Here is a 22,152-nt window from a genome sequence, read left to right as displayed (position 1 = left end):
ACATCTGGGAAGCTCCATCAATGCTGAAACATCTGCTCCCATCCAGACAACGTCTCTTTCAGGGAAGACCTTCCACCATGCTGGACCACATCCTGATGGTGGAACAGGAGAACTGGTCTGCTGCAGTCCAGTTCCACCAGTACAAACCAAGATCCAGGACTGTGGAGCAGCTGGAACAGGGATACTCAATTCAGTCCTACAAGGTTTGCAGACCAGCAGGTTTTCCATGTGTCCCTGCTGCAACACAGTTGACTCAAATGAATGGATAGCTGTGCAGAACCTGATTGGCTGTGAGACTCAGGTGTGTTGAAGCAGGAATACATGGAAAACATGCTGGAATGTGGATCGTAGGATCTAACTGAACTCGCCTGAACTGGGATGCTACATCAGACCAGAACGGGTCGAGCTGGTCTCCTCACTTCCCAAATTAACAGATGTTAGAAGAAGAGGAGATGCTAACGATGCTAAACATGATCCTGGAACTACTTTTTACAGACGTGTTGCTGCATCAGATTCAACACGAGATCTTGTTTGTCATGAAATGATAAAATGTCCAATTTTCCTCATCTGACATGTTTATGTTCTACTGGGAATGAAATGGGTCGATGAACATTTAAAGTAAATTCATTGTCTTTTTTACATCCAAGCCACCATTGCAGCTTTGTTGGAGTTGTTCAGCAGCGTTGTTCACCACTGAGCTCGTCTTACAGATTAACAAACGATCCCAAAAAGAAAAGAACATCCTGAAAAACTTTATTTCATGTTGCAACGTTTGTACAGAAAAGCTTCTCTCAGCTGCCTCTGTCTTCACTGGCAGCTCATTGGTCATATTAACAATATTTCATTCATTGGTGTCACTTAATACTTCAAACTTTTTGCTTTCCACTAGCAGGCAGTTAATAAAGACGTTTAATAAAGACGTCGTCAATAATAACGAGAAGCATTTGCGTTTCCTCATCTAGTTATGATAAGAAATGGTTCTAACATTGGCTCCAATACCGCGGCGCTTCTGGCTGTAAACAAAACATAGTGGTCAAGCTTCATGTGGTTAACTAAATAAATGAAAACCCAAGCAAAAAGCAACATTAAATAGCTACTGAGAAACATCATCATCACATGGTTACAAATATTTACATGATACTTAGTCAAAATAGCATAAAGAGCTGACGTGTTGCTACCGTGTCGTGTACAGCTGCACATGCTTAAAATGCCGTTTTGGGTCTGAAAATCAGCTGTTTGTTGTCACAGTTTTCTAAAAAAATGTCTCTTCTGATCCAAGTTAAAGCTTCAAAAGTTGTTTTTAAAAATGAAGGACGACGTGAAACTTTCATCCTAACAAATCGCCTGGGATGCCGATTCATTATGAACAAGTCATTTTGCAGAAACTCGTCTCACACACCACCTTCTGGAGGACACAACGGAGGGAAACTGGACAGTGAGTGAACTCGAGGTAGCAAAACCAAAATCAAATACACTTTATAGTAGATATAAAAAAGTCAACAAACTAGTGCATTTCTCCTAAAATCTCTAAAACTATTTCTTTTTTCAGTCAAAACTAAATTTCTATATAAAATTTATATAAAATCATCAATTCTGAAATTGCTGGTCCTGAGAAATGAGCTGTAGTTCTTCTGTACAGCTCATCAAAAGGGAAAATCCCGTCGTTCACAAAATACACAAGCAGTAAGATTAGATGATAATTAAACTTCACAGAATTATTCCTTATAGCCAAGCAGATGTAATATGTTGAAAATTGTTACACAGGCGGAAAATGGTCCAGAAACGGTGAGCAGGCTGTAAAAAAACAATGCATATATATACAAATAATGTACAGTTTATCCTAAGAAGAACTTCCAAACCACGTTTTTTAAGTTACAATTTTTAAAAAATATTTTATATTTAAAAAGCAATTCTTAAAAAAAAAAATAAAAAAAAAATCTAGAAAAAAAAAAGTTCTTTCCATCCATTAAAAAAAATTCAGTTTTTTCAATTCAGTCAAAACAAAAAGAAGAAAAAAAAAGTCTAAAATGTCAAATCAGTCAGTAAATCCATTTCTATTTTAGCAAGTGGCAACAATGTTGGGTGAAAAATGAAGGGAAAAGCTCCAACGTGCGGCTGGCGCCTCAGTAAACGTGGGGAATGATCCGGTAACGGACAGTCCGGCAGTACTCTTCCCACGCTGAGCCGTACTTCCTCCTGCACTCGCTCATGTCGCGCGAGTCTCGGTGCACCAGCAGGATGAAGAAGTAAATCATGTAATACCACGGCAGGAGGTGGCTGAAGCCTGAGGGGATGGGAAAATAAGGAGGAAACGCATTAGAAAAACACAACGTGAACACACTGTAATACATCCTGGTACCTTCAGTACTCGCATATCAAGGCCACCTTCCAAAAAAGATACGAAGCATCTTGTGTGTTTTTGTTTGTGCTGCTTTGTTTCGCTCTGCAGCTGCAGGAGAGCGAAGTAGCATTTAGAGACCGTTATTCCCTCAGAGAAAAGTTCAGTTTCCTCCGACTGCTCTGTCACTTTATGCAGATCATAGATTGTATATAAAGATGGACGGCGCCTCCGGCAGTTAAAAGGGAAGCCTATGATGCAGAAGTGTATAAAACTGCAGTTCCCCCTTCATCCACTAGGGGCTGCAAAACAGAGCAAATCTCCATAGACTCCCATGTTAAAAAGACCAACTTCACAGCAGAAATAAACATGTTTACAGCAGAAATAAACATGTTCACAGTAGAAATAAACATGTTCACAGCAGAAATAAACATGTTTACAGCAGAAATAAACATGTTCACAGCAGAAATGAACATGTTTACAGCAGAAATAAACATGTTTACAGCAGAAATAAACATGTTCACAGCAGGAATAAACATGTTTACAGCCTGGTTCAAAAATCCATTTTAGGTTTAATATGTCAGGTTTACCTTCATGACAACTGGGGGGGGGGGGGGGGGGGGGGACGACAAATTTTTTTCTAACTCGCCTGTTTAAAAGTAATTTAATCTTGAAATTTGGCATATTTAGGTGCGTGTCCTTTTGACTGACAGGTATCCGATCTCCCGCTTCAAGTAAAAAGAACTTGGAACAACTGCGTTTTTCGTCGGGTAAAAACGTGACTTAGCTTTAGCCCGCTTACCTCCATTAGCTCGGTTAGCTCATAGTTCGAAAGCTCAGGGTTCACTCGATGTCAATCATCCACCATGACGCTCACACCCCACCTCTCAGTTCCACCTCTTTGCCTATATATGTATTTTCGGGGGCGAGACGACACGCATGCCCCTGCCAAGATGGTGATGGTAGGAACCGCCGAGCTTCAATTTAGAAACCTACGGGTGATGTCATGGAGGCTCCGCCCATCTTTTTATGTACAGTGTATCGTCAAAATGCAGAAATGAACTTCAAACTCAACTCCGCCCACTGGTGGATGAGCTGACTAAACTACAGCAACGTAAACGACGCGTGGAAGTAGTGGAGAGTGGCGACGCATGGCAACATTTGAAGCAGACGTAAGTGAGCAGAAATCACTTCTTGATTCGTTCTACACTTCCTTCCAGATGTTTCCAGACAACAATAAATAAAACTGTTCATGTGAACACATTGAACACATAATAATAATGTTTTGTTTTTTTTTAAAAATCAATAATCCCACAAATAAAATCAATAACTGCAACATCCTGGTCTGTTTCTGTAAACTTTTTTCTCATGCAATCCAGAAGTTAAAAGTCAGAACATCTAAACCTCATAAAATTTACTACTTTACTGCTTTGATGTATCACAAATTCTGTACATTTCACTTCAATTGAAATAAAAGATTTATGTAAGATTGAAACAAACTCACCGCATGGCAGGGACCAGGCCAGCGCCATAATGAGGTCTCCCAGGTAGTTGGGGTGACGGACAAAGCCCCACCAGCCCGACACCAGCAGACTTTTTCCTGTAGCTGTGGGGATCATTTTCAGATCTGCAGAAAACACAAGTCAAACGTGATAAAACTCCTTCCTCTGGTGTGTTTTAATCCTTTCATGACTATTTTCTATAAATCCTGCAAGCAACAGTCAGATGAGACACGTTTATCAGCATCATTAAACTTCATTTGTAGCTGTTTATTCAATAACAAGTGTCTAAATATTTAATAGAAACACATTAAGTTACTGAGATGATGCAATGACTTAAGAAGAAATCATGCTGCTTTGTGTTGGGAGACATTAGTTTCCATAGCAGCTGACCAGTTCACAGAAGTGGCATGATACACATGAGGCTAAACTAAATGGAACTGAACTGAGATGAATTGTTGTAGCCATGAGCTTAGACGGGAGCTTACTGGAAAGTTTGGGCTTAGATGGGAACCTACTGGAAAGTTTGGGCTTAGATGGGAACTTACTGGAAAGTTTGGGCTTAGATGGGAACTTACTGGAAAGTTTGGGCTTAGATGGGAACTTACTGGAAAGTTTGGGTTTAGATGGGAACTTACTGGAAAGTTTGGGTTTAGATGGGAACTTACTGGAAAGTTTGGGCTTAGATGGGAACTTACTGGAAAGTTTGGGTTTAGATGGGAACTTACTGGAAAGTTTGGGCTTAGATGGGAACTTACTGGAAAGTTTGGGTTTAGATGGGAACTTACTGGAAAGTTTGGGCTTAGATGGAAACTTACTGGAAAGTTTGGGGTCTGATGGGTTTCTCCTGAAGGCGTTCTTCTCCGAGTTGGATTTCCTGAAGATGTAGAATCCGGTGACTGAAACAGAGAAGGAGAAGACATGTTATCGAGCCGTCAGCTGCATAAAACAGTAAAACTACTGGGAGTTATGTCAGACCCTCACAGATGAGCCTCATCACAAAAATGCGTGAAGAGGTGGAGCTGTGAGCGTGGGGGTGGATGATTAGCATCTGTCAAACTCTGACCTGCCTGTTGCTAAGAATTAACCGAGCTAACAAGCTAACCCAGAACTAGCCAGGTAATCTAAAGCTAACAAGCTAACCCAAAGTTACCATCTAACCCAGAGCTAGCCAACTAACCCAGACCTAACAAGTTAACCCAAAGCTAACCAGCTAAACCAGAGCTAGCCAGCTAACCCATGGCTAACCAGCTAACCCAGAGCTAGCCAGCTAACCTAGAGCTAACAAGCTAACTCAAAGCTAACCTAGAGCTAACCAGCTAACCCAGAACTAGCTAGCTAGCCTAGAGCTAACAAGCTAACCCAAAGCTAACCATCTAAACCAGTTAGCCAACTAACCTTGAGCTAACCAGCTAACCCATGGCTAACCAGCTAACCCAGAGCTAGCCAGCTAACTTAGAGCTAACAAGCTAACCAGCTAACCGAGGGCTAGTCAGCTAACCTCGAGCTAACCAGTTAACCTAGAGCTAAACAGCTAACCCAGAACTTGCCAGCTAACCTAGAGCTTACTAACTAACCCAGAACTAGCCAGTTAACCTAGCGCTAACAAGCTAACTCAGATCCAGCCAGCTAACCCAGAGCTAACCAGCTAACAGAAGTAAGCGGTCTAAAGCCAAGTCACGCGGTAAACCAGATAAAAACTGCGGATGTATGTTCTTTTGACCACCAGAGGTTGCTGTTTGGCTAAAATACAGAAATCAAACTCCCACAGAAAGATGGTCTACTTACTTTTCAGTAAAACGATGGCGGCGAGCACAGGGAGGCTCAGGGTCTGGGGGTGACCAACCAGGTAATAAGCCTGTATGGTGTAAGTAAAAGGAACCCAGACCAAATCCCCAAAAGCCAGCATGAAACCGAAACCATCGTGCATCAAATCCATGGTGGTCAGGATGGCCTCCTGGGGAAGGAGAGAAACATTGAGCTGTCACCCAGTCTATTTAAAAAAGTGACTTGTTAATTAGGTATTTTTTCTCCCCGCCCACATTTTCTTAATATTTTAGAGAAAACATAAAATTCATTGAAGTTTTGTGGTGTTCTGCTGGACGCACCTCATTCCACAGACCATCCACCACGTATAGCAACTGGAAGAGATTCACAAGGATCATGGAGTGTGATGGAGCATCCAGACGCTGCTGCTTCATCTCGGCCAGCGCCATGGCGAAGTTGATCAAACACTGAAAAGACAAGAAATGCACAAAGTCTGACAAAAGTCTTTATGACAGACCTGCTGACTGTCAGAAAAACAAAAACAAATAGAAACTCAACTATTATGGGCTGTAAACAAACATGAAACGTCTGCCAGCTGATGAAACATGACTTACCCACTAAAATAACAAACTAAAGTTACTGGATTAAACAGCGAGGAGCCGTGCATTACATGGTTATAATGTACAACGTGGAGTCTGAAGCACCATGACGTGAAGTGCATTATCACGTTCAATCCTTCAGATCCAAGATGTTTAATTCGTTTAATCCGTGCTCCCACACAGTGAACAGTTATAACTAATGTTTACTTCTTTTTAAGTAAAAAAATTGTAAATATATAGGGGTGTGTTGAGTATAGGGGTGGGAAATCGTATAATAATAATCGAATATCGGGATTTTTAGCTTCACAATTTAAAAAAAAAAAAAAAAAAAAAAGTTTTTTTTGTAAAAAAAAGAATTTTCTTCAAATAAAAAATAATCCATTATAAAAATGTCCCTTTTACAGTGTTTATTGATCTTTTTACTTGTCTTCTTACACATTATAGCAGCAGAATGATTGACTTTTTTTCCTCACTGAAATCAAATAAAAATGACGAGCAAAAAAAGTTTTGTACATTTCTTTTTTTTTTTTGTTTTTAGTCTACAAAATCAGCAATATCAAAGAATCGCGAGAATGTCAATTTAAATCGAATCACCACCCAAAAAACTGGAATCTAAATCAAATCAGGACAAAACATATCACAGCCCTACTAAAAAGTATAGGAACTATTTTACGTGGCCTTGATGTAGTTTTTTGTCAAGCCACAGCGCGTTTGTCTCATTTACCTGTTGAAAGCAGCTGATCTGAAGCAGCTGATGAACGCGTTGCTATGGTGACACCTATAACGGAGTGATATTACAGTGGTTTAACGTGACAAGCTACGTGTGCATATAGATAAAAATAATGCAGCCAGTTGGCGTCAGATTTCTCACTGACCATTTTATAAGTCTGTAAATACATGTAAGAATCAGTCATTTGATTTTTAGAGCACATTAATACGTCTGATAAAAATCTAATGAAGATGTGGTCGCCTACTGAAGCATATTCCCTTCAATAGGGGTGAAAAACAAACAACCAAACAAAAACATCTGTATTATTTACTCAGAAATATAATAATTTTTTTTCCATTTAATTACTTCTTGATTAAGAAAACAACAACTTTTCTTTCTTTTTCTGTAAAAAAAAACAAAAAAAAAACCAACAAAAACAAACAAAAAAAAACCTTCTTGAACCTTACATGCGTTTATAATTGGTCCATTTTTAGTATGGTTCATGTCTATTTCGACCGGAGCTGAGATTTCCTTTGTAGGATGAATCTTTACAAAATTTTGAACCACAAATTTTTGAAATGATCTAAGCAGGAACATGCATAGCTGCATGATTAATCATAAATAAATGTCCATTACCATTACGAGTGTATTTATTCAGTTTTACAACACACCTTCGGAGAAAAATGTTTTGAATAAAACATTTAAACCACTATAACTTAGATATATTTTACTTAATTTAATAATGGTATGAACTTTCTGGACTTGTCAATACATCAATATCTGTCAACTTTCTGAATTTACTAAAAAAAACAATGCTTAGCCTTTAAAAACATTATTTAAGATGAAAAATACTAAACAAGACACACAGTTCTATTATTCCCTTAAACTAGGTTCCTTGATTTGACCCACGCTGGCAGATCTAAACCTCATAAACAGAGATGCAGGTAGAATTTGACCTGAAACTGCATAAGGATTTTAATAGACTAGAAAATGTGATAGAATTATAGACTAATAAAAATTATGTTTAGGACTTTTTCACTTTTTTTAAAATGCCAAAACGTGTTAAATTGGACCTGAACAGCTGTAAAGGCTCATTTATAAAACCAGAAGTGAATGCTAGGTTTGTCTTTAACCACCAGAGGGAGCTGTGCAGAGAAAACTTGGTCCACATTGAGCTCATCTATACATGTTACATATCAAACTGGAAATTTTAGTCACAGAGACTTTAAAAGTCTGCTTCCTGTTGGGACTCACCCAGCCAATGAGTCCAGGACGCATCTCACAGAAGAACTTCAAGTCAAAGCTTTTGATGCGGGGATTAAGCTCACGACCTTTGAAAAAGTCATAGACCACATTGCCTGGAGAACCAGGAAGAAAAATTAGAAACCAAAGACTCAAATCACCAACAAAAATGTGTCTGATGACATTCCTTACCAGAGTTTCCACCCAGAGCCAAGTCCTCAGGCCCGGCGGAGCGAGAGCGCATGTAAAGATAGAAACTGAGCAGAACAGAGATGAGGAAGGAGGCTGTGGCCAGCTGCAGGAAGTTGCTGTGGATGTAGGTAAGGTCAACGCCCTGGTACACTGCTGCCCCCACCGCTACAGCACTGACCACCATGGCAAAGAAACCTGAAGGGACACAAAGAGTTCCAGGAGCAGATATTAAAGGACAGGAACATGAGCCATGCATTAATCAGATTTATCTCCCCGATGCACATAAAGCATTTCAAGGGCTGGGAGAAATGACCAAAACCTCATATCCTGATATAGCTCTATTTATTAGGGCTCTGATGACATGCTTTTGTCCCGATTCGATTCTGATTTTTTGGGCGCTAATTTGATTTAAATTGTGATTCTCAAAATTCTTTGATATTGCTGATTTTTGTAGATTAAAAACAACAAATTTGTTTTTTATAAAACTTTTTTCTTGATTTCAGTTAGGAGAAAACAACACAGTAGCCAGACCATCATTCTGCTGCTATACTGCCCAAAAAGACAAGTAAAAAGATCAATAAAACCAATAAACATGACAAAAATTTCATAGATTAATTTTATTTAATTTAAAAAAAAAAAAAGGATTTTTTTTTAACAAAAAGATCTATTTTAAAATTGTGAAACAAAAAAATCTCGATTTTCAATTCGATTTTCCCACTCCTACTATTTATATCCCCATAACGACATACATAACCATATAAAACTGTGTAATGAGTCAATACCTAAATACCTGCTGCAGTGTTTGGTCTGGAGTTTATTATGAGCTTTCGCCTCCACTTTACGCTGCTTTTGATCGTTGACTCTATTCTTTATTCTTTATCCTGATTCCAGGTGATAAAATGAGTTAGTTGTGTCGGAGTCCGTTGTTGGGACGGTGAGCTAGTCTGTTGTCGGTTCCATGTCGGTCTTTTTATATCCAAACCGCATCCAGACAGAAATTTCCCTCTTTTAGGAACAAGCTCATCAGTTTGGGTTGGCTGCTCATCTTTTAGTGAATCATCCTCTGAAACACGTCTGCTACCGTCTTCCTACATGTTTGTGGCAAGTGACAAGCTCATCTTGACGTAAAATACTGCAGTAAAGCACCTTATGGTGGCGTAAACAATAGAACCTCATGTGAAACGATAAACGTTTTCTCTTGTACAGATGATATATGTTGTCATTTCGCCCGGCCCCACAGCCATGTGCATGCAACAGGTGCACACACTCCTACTAAACAACAGCTTTTATTTTCTATTTATAGTCATTTATGCATTATTGACCCACTATCCTCCAACTCAGCTGACTTTGGCACCACTGTGCATCAGGAACATCTAGTTTTATTCAGAACCATTTAGTTTTTTCTGACAGAACTTTCTGCTCACTTGTTGATCTTATCAGGGCCTTAAGGTCATTTTTCTAAGGTCATTTTTCAGTCTGACACAATGTTGTTTCTTCATAGTTTCTAGAACACAATGATCTTTTTTATTATTTTATGAACGTGATAAATGATGACATTATTGTATTTTTATCATTGCAGATTTAACAGAGTCTTAGAATAAACACTATATTTTGCAGCTGGATTGTAAACCTCTTGAACGGGGTATCAGTGCCTGGAAAACCTCTGTAGGTCATGCAGGGGGTAAACCAGGGCTCCTTAACATCTACCATCCTGCAACTTTTACATGCAGCCCAACACACCTGGATCACATGAAAGCCTCGTTACCAGACCTCTGCAGAGCTGAATGACATGCAGAGGAGGGAGTTCAGCAGTTTGATTTGATGGTTGGATGACAGATCTCGAGGATCGAACTCGGGCACCTCTGGGATAAACTATGGATGGAGAATTGGGTCTTATGCCAGGAGGTCACGTAGAGTTGTTTCAGGGTTTTCCACCGACTGTGGAGGATTCTCCACAGCTTTTCGAAGCCCTTCTCCCTAATTTCTCTTCCTAATTCCTTGTAAAACTTTTTCACTTGTTGGCTGCCAAAGACGGAGGTTGTATTTTGCTCTTTAATTGATTGTAAAACCATTTCCGTCTCCTCCTCCGCCCATCCATTAGCAGAAATGATCTGGTGACGTGATTATCTACGTCATGTTCAATGACATTTAAATGTGAAAAAAGTGTGAATGAAAACTTTAGCGGCATGTCAGAGGATTTTCCAAACGTAGGTGTTTCCATCACCAGTTTTTATGGTAATATTTAGGTTTTGTACAATTCTAGGGGAGATTGAAACCCAGCTGGTGTGTTAGCGTCACACAGCCTCACCATTTGTTCTGTATTTGAGCCTCTTCCCAGACCTCAGTGGCATGCCTTCACTCAGCTACAGGGACACAAGCAAAGAAATAATACATAAAATAAACAAGTTCACATGAAAAGAAGACAACAACCACAGATTTTACAACTTAGGTGTGGTGATGCAACACCACAGAAGAAAGACTTCGATCTATAGTAAAGAGAAGCAAATTTTGGACTAAAATAGCTTTTATTTAGTTTACTAAGTTTTGTGGAAATGATTTCATTGACTCTTTTTCATGGTTATTAGTCCAATTTCAGTCCAAAAAAATATAAAAAGTCATGTAGAAAGATCCAGCTGGCAAAAATCTTTTTGACTTAAGAATTATAGTAATAAAAGGAAAGTCAAACCACATTTCTGGTCCATAAAAGTACAAATTCAGCGCATGACACTCACCTTTCCAACAGGCAAAATGTACAGGAGAACCTGAAATAGGATCCAGAGAACGACAAAGCCAAGAGCTTGGGCATCCCAGAAGGTCTCAAGGGGAGGCAGAGCAGGTGGGAAGTTTGCCAGACTGGGATCTTCCTGGCTGGCTTTAAGCACCAAGAAGAGAACCCAGGCTGGAAGGAAGAGCAGCCAGAAGTATGCTCCTGGAAAGAAGACACATCAACAACAGGTTAAGTATCAGGAGAAGCCCAACACCGCCCATAAAGCTCTGTTCAGCACAACAAAGCAGCCAGACTGGAGCAGACAAGTTGGGAAAAAAGAAAGTTCACTTCAGCCTGCAGCACGCATCCCATCATGCTTTTTCAGGATAACTCAAGCCTTAAATCTTCTTTCAGGCACTTATTTAAAAAATCTTTTAATTAGAAGTAAAAATAATTCTTCGTGGCTTAACATGGCATAAATGTGATTTTTTGGGTCCATTTTTCGGGTCATCGCGGCCTGTTTTCCAAGTGGGCGTATGTGAAAACCTGGAAGTCTGAACCGGTTTTTAAGAGTCTTATTGTTACACTGCAGCTTCAAGCTTTAATCCTGTCATGTGCTAGAAAACATGTCAAGGAGCGAACTAAAAACACTAAAAATTCATTTGTACACCGTGTTATTTTCATGAGTTGGATATCCGTCCTGTGTACACACACAAAAACGTATTTCCTGTCTCATTATCTACCTATCTTCCCTCCAAAGTCCAGTGGGGTGGCGACGGCGGCAGCGGGAACTGGAGACACCGCAGTCTTTTTCTCCTCTTGCGGCTCGGTCTTGGCTTCAGTAACGGCGGAGTCGCCATCATCCTTCCTGCGGCGTAGATTATAACGGCTTTGATTCTTCTCGGGGTCCGTTTCCACCTTGGCCTCTGGCTTCTGAAATAACATGTAAACATACATTTAGACAGATTCAAAGTGATAAATGAGAAAACACATCGGCTACGGTTATAGGATGTTTTTTTAATTCGGGATTAAATCATTCGGAATGAACATATTCTCCTATGAGTTGACATGAAAATAATAATTCTGAATGAAGGTTTACATGAAACACGTCGTCACTTAATTACTCTTTAGAGCGGCGGGTTGGGAAGGGTTCTGATTGGACAGAGGGTGCACGTGACGTATACCGAAAATAAACAAAGTTTTCTCCCTGCTTCTCGTCTTTTCAGTCGTAACTTGTAAAAACTACATAATAAGTTCCAGTTTCACCGCGATTTTTATTCTAAATGTGAAGTAGCAGCTCAACACGAGCATACTACTTCACTTTCTGCAGCAACTGAGAAGGAGAAGAAAGATAGACCACCGAACACGGGAGGTAAAACAACGCGCGTCATCGGGACAGGACAAGGTAACGAGCATGCTCAGAACAACCGGAATTAACTTAGAGCGGAATGAAGGTTTACATGACAGAGGAATTAAATAGTTCGGAATTAAAATGCAAATAAACCAGACACTTACATCGGAGTTACGTTTAATTCCGAATAAAAATGAGCATTAATTTGTGGAATAAAGTGGAATTAACTTTTATTCGGAATTAAACATGAATTAAAACTCCCGTTTAAACGCACAGATTGAGTCTTTATCAGCTGTTCAGCTGCTTTTGTGTTAACGTCACCAGGTGTAATGAGCCTTGGTAGATATTTTCAGACCTATCATGATGTCATATATCGTCATGCCTCCCCAACCTGCAGAATGGCGTCTTTGTTCAGCTTCATCAGTGTGAAGCTGTGATGGCAGATGCCATCTCCTTGCACTACAGCCTGGGTTATAAACTGTATAACTGGGTGTGAACGATCCAGTGTGGAAAGATGGCAGTGGATGCATACAGCGGTGCTCTACAGCGAGAGATGGGACGGGCTGTATGTCTGGATGTACATGTGGAGTAGGGAAAGGTTTTTAACGTTGTTACTCTTTAGGTTTTACTGTAGTGTAGGAAAGATGCTAGTTTTGCCATTTGGCTGACGATGTTCAGAGGATTAGACTATATGTGTGATTGTGTTTTGTCCTTGTATTTTAGTGTTTTTAATGTTTTTAATTGTCTTTTTCTTTATTTTTATTGATTATGTGAAGCACTTTGGATGCTGTTGCGGTGTAAATTTGCTATTTTAAATAAAACATTGACATATGCTAACCTGATTTTGTTGTATTAATCTAAAGTGATAATAAAGAAATCTGAATTCATATAAATACCATAATTCAGTCATACAAGCAAGTTATTAATTCATTATTGGAAACAGCCTAATCAGATCAAAGGTGGCGGGTGAGCTGGAGCCTATCCCAGCAGGTTTTCCGTGTATTCTGGCTCCAACAGAGCTGACTCCTATTATTAACTCATCGTGCAGAAGCAGGCACTCAGATCTACTTTTGGTTCAAGTGTGTTGAATCAGGAATACATTTAAAACCTGGTGTATTGCAGGACTCATAGGGTGAAACTTGACCGAGTCACCCATGGGTTTCTGAAGAGCTGATTAAATCTGGACGCTGGTGAGCGGTTCCCACCAGCGGCATTTTGCGTCATGCGCGCCGTCGCTCTGGGAAAACAATAAGCTGCCTGTAGCTAACCGAGTTGGGCCTTTTTAACGTTGGAGTTTATAGGGTTTGACTCTCTTTTGGAGCCCCTAGTGGATGAGGGGAGAAGTGCGATCTGCGATTAATACAAATCCCTTGCGTGCTTAGTGGTACAACATCTGCATCAGTAACATCAGCATGTCCTGCTGATCAGTTTTACTCCTTTAATAAAAACAACATTTAGATCCATTTTGTTTGTTTTCTTTTTATTTTGACACTCAGATCAAAATAAATAATAGCTGCCACTGACCCGGGTCAGTGGCAGCTATTAGTTTAAATCTACTTTTCAGAAGACAAAACTCACCTCATTCAGCTTGGAAGCGGTGTTGTTCTCCCCGTCCTTGTCATGCTTATTGTTGCTGCTGTTCTCCGCTGCCTTTGGCTGATATTTGCCATCAGACAATGGAGTTCAATCCAGATGAGAGGCGAAAATAAAGAAAGAAAAAGTCAATGTGAGGAATTGTGAAGGTACAACAATGTTATGATCAAAATCCAGGATGAAGGAGACACAGAGGTTTTCATTTAAAGTGCTAATCTCTTGATCCTTCTGAGAAATTCCAGGCATTCCCAGATCCGAGGAGTAAGTAATCCCTTATGTCCGCCCTGTGTAGCCCTGGGATCTCATGTGTAACGGATTGCATAGCTTTCATACCGAAGACGACGTGCACCCAAACCTGGAAAAGTAACTCGGCCCAGTCCTTTTCAGAGGCATGAATCTGTGGTACAGTCGTTCCAAAATGACCTGGAGTTGAGTGCAGCTTTACCGGCCACAACGTCCTCTCGTTGTTTTAATATGTAAAATTCAGAAACGGCTGTTTATCGTGTCAAATGATGTGAAACGGAGTCAGACACTGCATGAGCCTTTCAGTCAGGGGAACCCTCATTTTAGTCCAGACACGTTTCATCAGCTTATTTTTTTCTATATGAAGCCTGATAGAAAAGCAACGTCTGACTTCCACTGGTTAAATCTCATAGAACTTTTATTTATTATTGCTTTGGTCAGATTCAAGTTATTTCTGTGACCATTGTGAGTTTTCTTTACTTGACCGAAGGGTACCAAGAATTTTGTCCACGTGTGTGGAACTGTGAAAAGAAAGAAAAACAAACGACCCATTGCATTTCCTGATGTCGTATAAATCCAGCGTTTTACTTCTGCTGTAAATAGTGGTGTAATCTGGTTCGGGAGAGCCGTCTAAGGTCCCTCATGACTCCATTTACGATTAGATTATTAAGTTATGATCAGGGTTCATCTTTTTCTCCACACTCCATTTTACTCCATTCAGTATTCAAATAACCAAATAAATTTATCTCCACTATCTTTTATTAAATTTGAACCATAAATAAATCCAACATCAAACAAGTTGTCTTTGGAATTTTTCATTTTCATTTCTCAAATAAATAAAAATAATCCATTATAAAATTGTAGTCATTTTTATAGTTTTTATTGATCTTTTTTCTTGTCTTCTTGGGCATTATAGCAGCAGAATGATGGTTTAGCTACTGTGTTGTTGTTTTTTTTTACAAGTGAAATCAAGAAAAATGACGAGCAAAATAAAAAATGTATACCTTTTTTGTTTTTGTTTTATTTATACAAAAATCACCAATATCGAAGAATTGTGAGAATCGCAATTTAAATTAATTGTTTGTCTCTTGGGTGGAAACTTACCGGAGCACCTCCGCTGTGAGACTGAATATGCAGCGTTTTCTTGTTGCAACTGTTTATGCAGTGCTTTTCTATGTTTTTGTTTTCTTCTATACATGTAGAGTTTCCCGCTCGCATTTCTTTTCCTATATGCATCTATTTTACTATATGAAGCGCGTTTGAACCCATCGGCCACCGTAGGACGGCATGTTACACCTACAAAGTTTCTGATGAATACATAATTCTGCTGTACGCCTGGATGGTCAATAGACGTTTGGCGCGCCAGACAAAAAAATTTGTCCTTATAGCCTGTGGTGTAAGGTCATTACTAGTCAATATCTTACTGGAAGTACATTTATTGTTTCAGTGAAATCACAAAACGCTGCACATCAAACTGTATTAAAAGCTATTTGTTAGCTTATGGCTAATGTTAATGGAAAATAACATTTGTTTGCTAGCATTCAGTAAAACCCCTGGCAAACACAGTTCTTCAACGCAAGAAATCGTGCCATTAGAGAGCTGCTTTTTCTCGATTTTCCAGCAATGGAACAATTAAGTTAAACAATGAAACTAATGTACATTAAATATTTACATGTTTATAATATTTGTTAATTCAGACTGATTTTTCATATAAGTAGAAATACACAGGGAGTTTGTAATCATTTGTACTCAGAAAGTCGCAAAATGCAGTGAAAAAATGTTATGAATCGTATTAAAGATAACATATTTGTAATAAAACTGAATCATGAGACCAGTCAAGAGGCAAACCCCGTCATAAAATGACATGAAATGTCCAGGGCTGCACTTAATGTATATCTATTTTTTTATAATAATTTATATAGATTAATATGTTTTTTTCCCCCCCTGTATCTTTCAGGCCTATTTACATCCTATAGAAGTAAGACTAAACAGTAAAAACAGGCTGGAATACCTCTGATCTAACTCCTACAGTGATGTCCAACCAGACGGAGAAACAGGAGTACTTTATGGCACTTTCTATCAGTTTATGATCATCATTCTGCTGAAGTACTTACCAGTGGGGTAATTTTGACTTCCAGAGTGTCCTTTAGCCTTGTATCCCGGCGAGACGACGGTGTACCGTCTGTTACGGTGGCAGCAGTGCGAGAGGACGAACGGCGTGTGGTCCTTGCAGGCGACCGCGACCTGCTGCGTCGGCGTCCTGGTGAGCGAGAGCGGGACCGAGAGCGGCTCTGGAAACCTGCGATGCTCTGAAGAGAAGAAAAAAAAAAAAGGTGCACAAACTGAAACTTCGGGCTTCGGGATCAACTTCAGTTGATCAATCACAATATAGATTAATACTGTTCATTGGAATAATAATAAGATAGAAACTAGGTGTGTAACGGTACATAGATTCGTGTTTGGATTTTTTGGGTTCGGTATTGAACTGAGGTATACAAAGTTCCCACATGGAAAAGTACCTGCCTTGCACATACTTCCTTCATGATGTTAACGGCAACACCGAGCGTGGCAACAGTTTCTAGCAGACGCCGGAGCTTTAAGACTCTCTTCCTTTGATAAAACCTTCTGTTTGGGAGCGCTTTGGCTTCCCAGTGACTTCGGTACATGGACCCGGAGATGTGGAGAAGATTAATACAGTCTTATACAGAGTTGTGAACAGCAGCGTGCTCTCACCGAAAACTTGCTTTGGCCTTTTTTTCTACGACATTTCAACTAGTTTCTATTTTAAAAAGCAATAAAAAATTACTTATTTATATTTTGGACTACTTTTATCTTTAACAATAAATACTATAAAGTAAATAAAATGTGTGAAATGGTTTAAGGGCTTTTACTCTGAATATACAGATTATCTGAAAAAGTGCTCATAAGTTTTATTAACCAAACACGTCACAGTCTTGCAGCTAATCATGTTAAATAGCATTTATGCTGTAATAGATGAGTTATGTTCTACTCTTAGGAAATATTGAACTGTGAATTAAATTATTACTTGCGTAAGTTTGATTTAATTGTCTTGACTTTCCTCTTGAAACATGCCTCACTCATACAGATACTGTCTATTATGGATTTATCTCTATTTATGTCATAATTTATTTATCTAAGAATTTTTTTACAGGAAAATTTACTGCAAACTGTGTTTTTTTTTTTTTTTTTTTTGTTTAATTTAAAAAAATATTAAAATGTTCTCTGAGTTAAACAGTTTTATGTTTTGCGTTTGATTCTGTACCTGAAGGTACCTTAAAACCCTAATAAAAACATTACTTACTTCCTTTACTCATGCACACAATTACAGCAGGCCTATTTGCTTGCATATACCTCTCCTTGCGCGTACATGCTCAGTCACTTCACAACTATCTTTTAAAGTCTTTTTTCGACCAGCAGGTCCAGCTCAGAGGACACAATTTCACATGGAAAAACTGAATAGTCATGTTAAATGTCATAGTATCCAGTCGGATCTGTCCTCCTGTTGGGGTCCCAATCTTACCAGTTCAACACTAAAGGATGGAGCTTCATAACCTGCAGATCATTGATCGGTGAAATTATCACTTTCTTTAGGATTCAAAGCTCTAACAGCATCATATTTAAGTGTAAAGTCAATTTCTTTGTTATTTAAAGCCAAGTGCTGAGGGAAAAAAAACAAAAAAAAAAGAGCACCTGGCTGTCCATCACTCTCGTATTTTGTTTTAAAAAAGACATCGCGCTACAAGGGCATTACAATATTATAACTGATATATCAATCGCTCTCCAGTTTAAGTCCTACCTGCCAGGTTAGGGTGCAGTTTTCTGTAGAAATGCTTCAGAGAGAAAGGTTTACTGGAACAGGAGAAGCAAGGGGAGGAGCTTTCTTGCTTCGGGCTGCAACAATTTGTCAACAATAAAAATTTATCAACGCAACATTTTATTGTTGACGCGCCGTGTTATAAACGCCCTTAATGGCTTTGCTGATAAAACGCTGCGCCAGAAAACTTAACGCCACGGCTTTTCAGACAGTATACGAACTGTAAACACCAAGTAAATGACTTAAAGCCCCACATGAAGTGCGGGGGGCAGTACTGTCATTTTGTGCAGCGTCTTCTTAAACAACAAAGAACTCAACAGCGCAACCAAAACAGTCGAGTGAAAAGAAGCTTTAGACCTCGTGCTTCAAAAGTTTGGGAGTTTTCCTGCTAAACAACCTGTCCAAAAAGGTCAAATGTGTCGCCTGCCACACAGAGTTAACATACCACGGCAGCACGACAGGAGTCATGGTTTCTGCTAGCGTTCCGGATGGGTAAGTTAGCATTACAGAGTAGTTACGTAGGTTTTCGTACCTGTCAAGTATCCCGTTTTGACGCAGAAACTGTTTTTTAAGGGGTCTTCCCGGATTGTTAGTTTCCCGAAAATTTCCCGGATTATGAAAAGGGAAGAAAATAAACGATTGCACAATTAAAATATTTTATTTATTTTGTTTTCTTTTTGAGGCAAATTCTGTAGCTTGGATGTGACGTTATAGCTACGTTTGTTTCAAAATGAATTTGTAGTTAGATGTTAAAATACAACATTTTCTTAATTATTGAAATATTGAAACTGCAGAACAAGTTATTTCAGGTTGTAGCCCTTTCTGTGATAGCAGTCGTACCATGATGTCTTGCTCCTTGAGCTCCAGCTCTGTACCGTCCTTGTAGATGACAGTGTAGAGCTTATTTTTGGAGTCAAAGCTCAGCACCTTGACCTCATAGTAGAGACTGCTGCCAGGCCAGCGGCCCATCACCGTGTCCCCTTTCTGGTACTTCTGAGTAGGCATCCTCCACAACCTGGGAAAGGTAAATTACAAGAGATAAATGGCGACAAATTAAATAACAATGAAGAACAAAACATGACAAAAAAAAAAGCCCCACAATAAAATATTCAAAGAAATAGATCCCTGCTGCAAGTATCTAGTCATTGTAAGGTCCTCTATAGTTGTTTTTTAGGTCCTTTGACCACACCGTAGTTTAGCCTGTAACAAATAAATACTTACAAATGGTAAACAACAGAGACACCAAGAAGACACCAACAGTTTTAACCAAAGAAACTGAACATTTGGTTTACTTACAGATATGGAACATAGTTCACTTTGGTATTTTACAAGATATCATTGCAAGCAATGAAGAAGTTAACAGCCCTTTTCCATTCACTTAAGTGTGTTGTGTTTGCCTTCAAAATGCTGAGAATTACCTTCTTTTCGCAACTCTAAGGCGCACCTAAGTCTTATTTTCTCTGAAATAGACAGAACACCTTATGTGTGTGTACCGAGTTCCAAAATCTATAAATGTTGTTGTGTGACTTTGATGAGCGCTTTGCTTGACTGACTGACATAGCGTTTCCGACACGCTGCTTATATAGATAAAAGGCGGATGTAACAGAGGGCAGCATGAGAACGTTAAAGGGGAAGTGTGGACGTGAAAGAAGATGCTAAAGGCATGTCCTCAGTAGGTATAGAGTGCCGGTATGCGCATTAAAACAACATTGGTCTGGCTAATGACCCCTTATTAAAATGGCCCCTGCGAAGAGACACGTTTACGAAACCCAGTTCAAACTGCAAGCTATCAGCTACGCGGACAAACAAATGGGAATCGAACAGTCGTGGGAGAATTCAAGATCAATGAGTCCATGGTTTGCAAGTGGAGGAAGCAGGAAAACGAGCTACACAAAGCTGTGTTTCCACGGAAACAGGGCGAGGTGGCCCAATTTGGGCTTGACGAAGGAACTCCAACCGCTAGACATCGATATAAACTGGGCATTCAAAGTGAAGTTGAAGTGAAGTGAATGGATTGCGGAAGCTTGGGCTAACGTGTCTACTTGCATTGCTGTCAAAAGCTTTCGCAAAAGCTGGCATCATTTATGAACCCGGCGTGTTCGATGGGGAACTAGCCCAGCTGTTCATGTCGGCTACAGAAGAGGAGGACTTTGATGGATTTGTGAATGAGGATTGATCAAAAAACAACATGAAAACATTGCTAAATTCTTCAATAAAGTAAAACAACTCAGTTTTTCTTCCGCTGCCTTTTTTAAAACACACGCAAGCATGTTTTAAGCTAGAGTACCGGTCTGTTTTACCATGACTGCACCCTAAAATCCAGTGTGCCTTATTGTGTGTTAAATACAGATATAGCGCCTTTTAATACAGTGTGCCTTGTGGTCGTGAAAATACAGTAAGCATTTCACATTTTTATAAATTCAATTAGTAACTTTTAGGGAGTGTAGCATCAAGCAAAGCTTGCCGACAGGTAAGTTCATAACGACGCTGTGAAATAATGATGACTCAACATGTCTCCAGTTTCAGTTTACCTCTGCGATATGTAATGACGAGTGAGGGCTCTCCCTTTACGTTACATTGCTAAAGTTGTGCTAACTTAGTTTAAGTTGTTCCTGCCTGTCTGTAGTATACCTATAATGCTGCAAAGTGATATTAAGAGTGATCCGATGTGCGGGTATGATCTGTAACTTAAAGAATGTCACAATAAATTATCAGTTTGTATCACGGTGTGTAGCAAATCTTCCTTATTATACATCGTCCTCTCAGTTAGCAACAGAGACTTTTACACTGTTTGTTAGCATTAGCCAACAGCTTAAAAGCAAGGAAGTAACTGCGTAATTAACAGAAATGAGACAGTAGACAGAAAGACTGTTCATCACTTTGTCAGGTGTGTGTTGAGGTGCATTTTCAGAGGAGCGATGTTTACTTTGTCAAAAAAACTATAAGGTGACACAGGCTTTAACAGCAACCCAGCATGTGCTGTTGTGTCAGACTGTTTGTGCCCATTATATACTTCAAATGTTTTGACATCTTGAGTTTTTAATTTGCTACATGGGTTATCGTGTGTCCTTATTCAAGAATGGAATAAAGACATACACTACGTTTACATGGGGGTTTTAATTCCTCTACAATTCGGAATAAAAGTTAATTCCACTTTAAAATGAGGAAAAACGACCATGTAAACACTTAATTCCCAATGCTAATTTCTATTTAGAATTAAACTTAATTCCGATGCAAGTGTCTAGTTTATTCGCATTTTAATTCCGAACTATTTAATTCCTCTGTCATGTAAACCTTCATTCCGCTCTAAGTTAATTCTGGTCGTTCTGAGCATGCTCGTTATCTTGTCCTGTCCCGATGACGTGCGTTGTTTTGCCTCCCGTGTTCGGCGGTCTATCTTTCTTCTCCTTCTCAGTTGCTGCAGAAAGTGAAGTAGTATGCTCGTGTTGAGCTGTTACTTCAATTTTATAATAAAAATAGTGGCGAAATTGGTACTTATTATGTAGTTTTTGCAAGTTACGACTGAAAAGACGAGAAGCAGGGAGCCAACTTTGTTTATTTCGGTATACGTCATACATCACGTGCACCCTCTGTCCAATCAGAACCGTTCCCAACCCGCCGCTCTAAAGAGGAATTAAGTGACGACGTGTTTTATGTAAACGTTCATTCAGAAATATTATTTTCATGTAAATTCGTAGGATAATATGTTAATTCTGAATGATTAATTCCGAATTAAAAAACATAATGTAACCGTAGCCAATGTAAATTAACATTAAAGGCAAAGAGTTGCATCAGTGAAGTTTTTCCAGCAACTTCCCTCAGTATTAACGGCACACATCTATGACCTAAAGCTAAATTCATCAGTGCTGCTGCTAGCCAGAGGTTTCATGATTTGTGGCATGTTTTTGCTTTTAAAAATTCCTCTGCTGTAAAGTTAAACAAGTACTAAAGTTTATTGGCGTTTACTTAATTCCACTTTCATCGGTAGGTTGGGAAGGATTCTGTTGGACAGAGGGGAACGTGATTTACTAACATCTATCAGAAATAAACTCTACTTCTGCTTCTCATCTTTTCGGC

The 22,152-nt window shown here is 39.2% G+C and overlaps 1 protein-coding gene across 1 annotated transcript; it reads right to left on the bottom strand.

Moving 5' to 3' along the window:
* Positions 1-2,123: 2,123 nt before the first annotated feature.
* On the bottom strand, positions 2,124-19,080 carry lbr (lamin B receptor; the record flags this gene model as incomplete). The annotated part of the gene is made up of 13 exons (XM_079254927.1): positions 2,124-2,284; positions 3,843-3,965; positions 4,656-4,736; positions 5,626-5,794; positions 5,946-6,071; positions 8,167-8,270; positions 8,347-8,541; positions 10,655-10,709; positions 11,079-11,275; positions 11,797-11,986; positions 13,983-14,060; positions 16,355-16,549; positions 18,916-19,080. 13 exons carry the CDS (start codon positions 19,078-19,080, stop codon positions 2,124-2,126), a joined length of 1,839 nt encoding a protein of 612 aa, XP_079111053.1.
* Between the last annotated feature and the right edge of the window lie 3,072 nt (positions 19,081-22,152).

This window comes from Telmatherina bonti (assembly GCF_933228915.1).
Source record: "Telmatherina bonti genome assembly, chromosome: 16".
NCBI lineage: Eukaryota > Metazoa > Chordata > Actinopteri > Atheriniformes > Telmatherinidae > Telmatherina > Telmatherina bonti.
The sequence above is the reverse complement of the archived record's forward strand: the minus strand, read 5'-3'. Positions and strand labels throughout refer to the sequence as shown.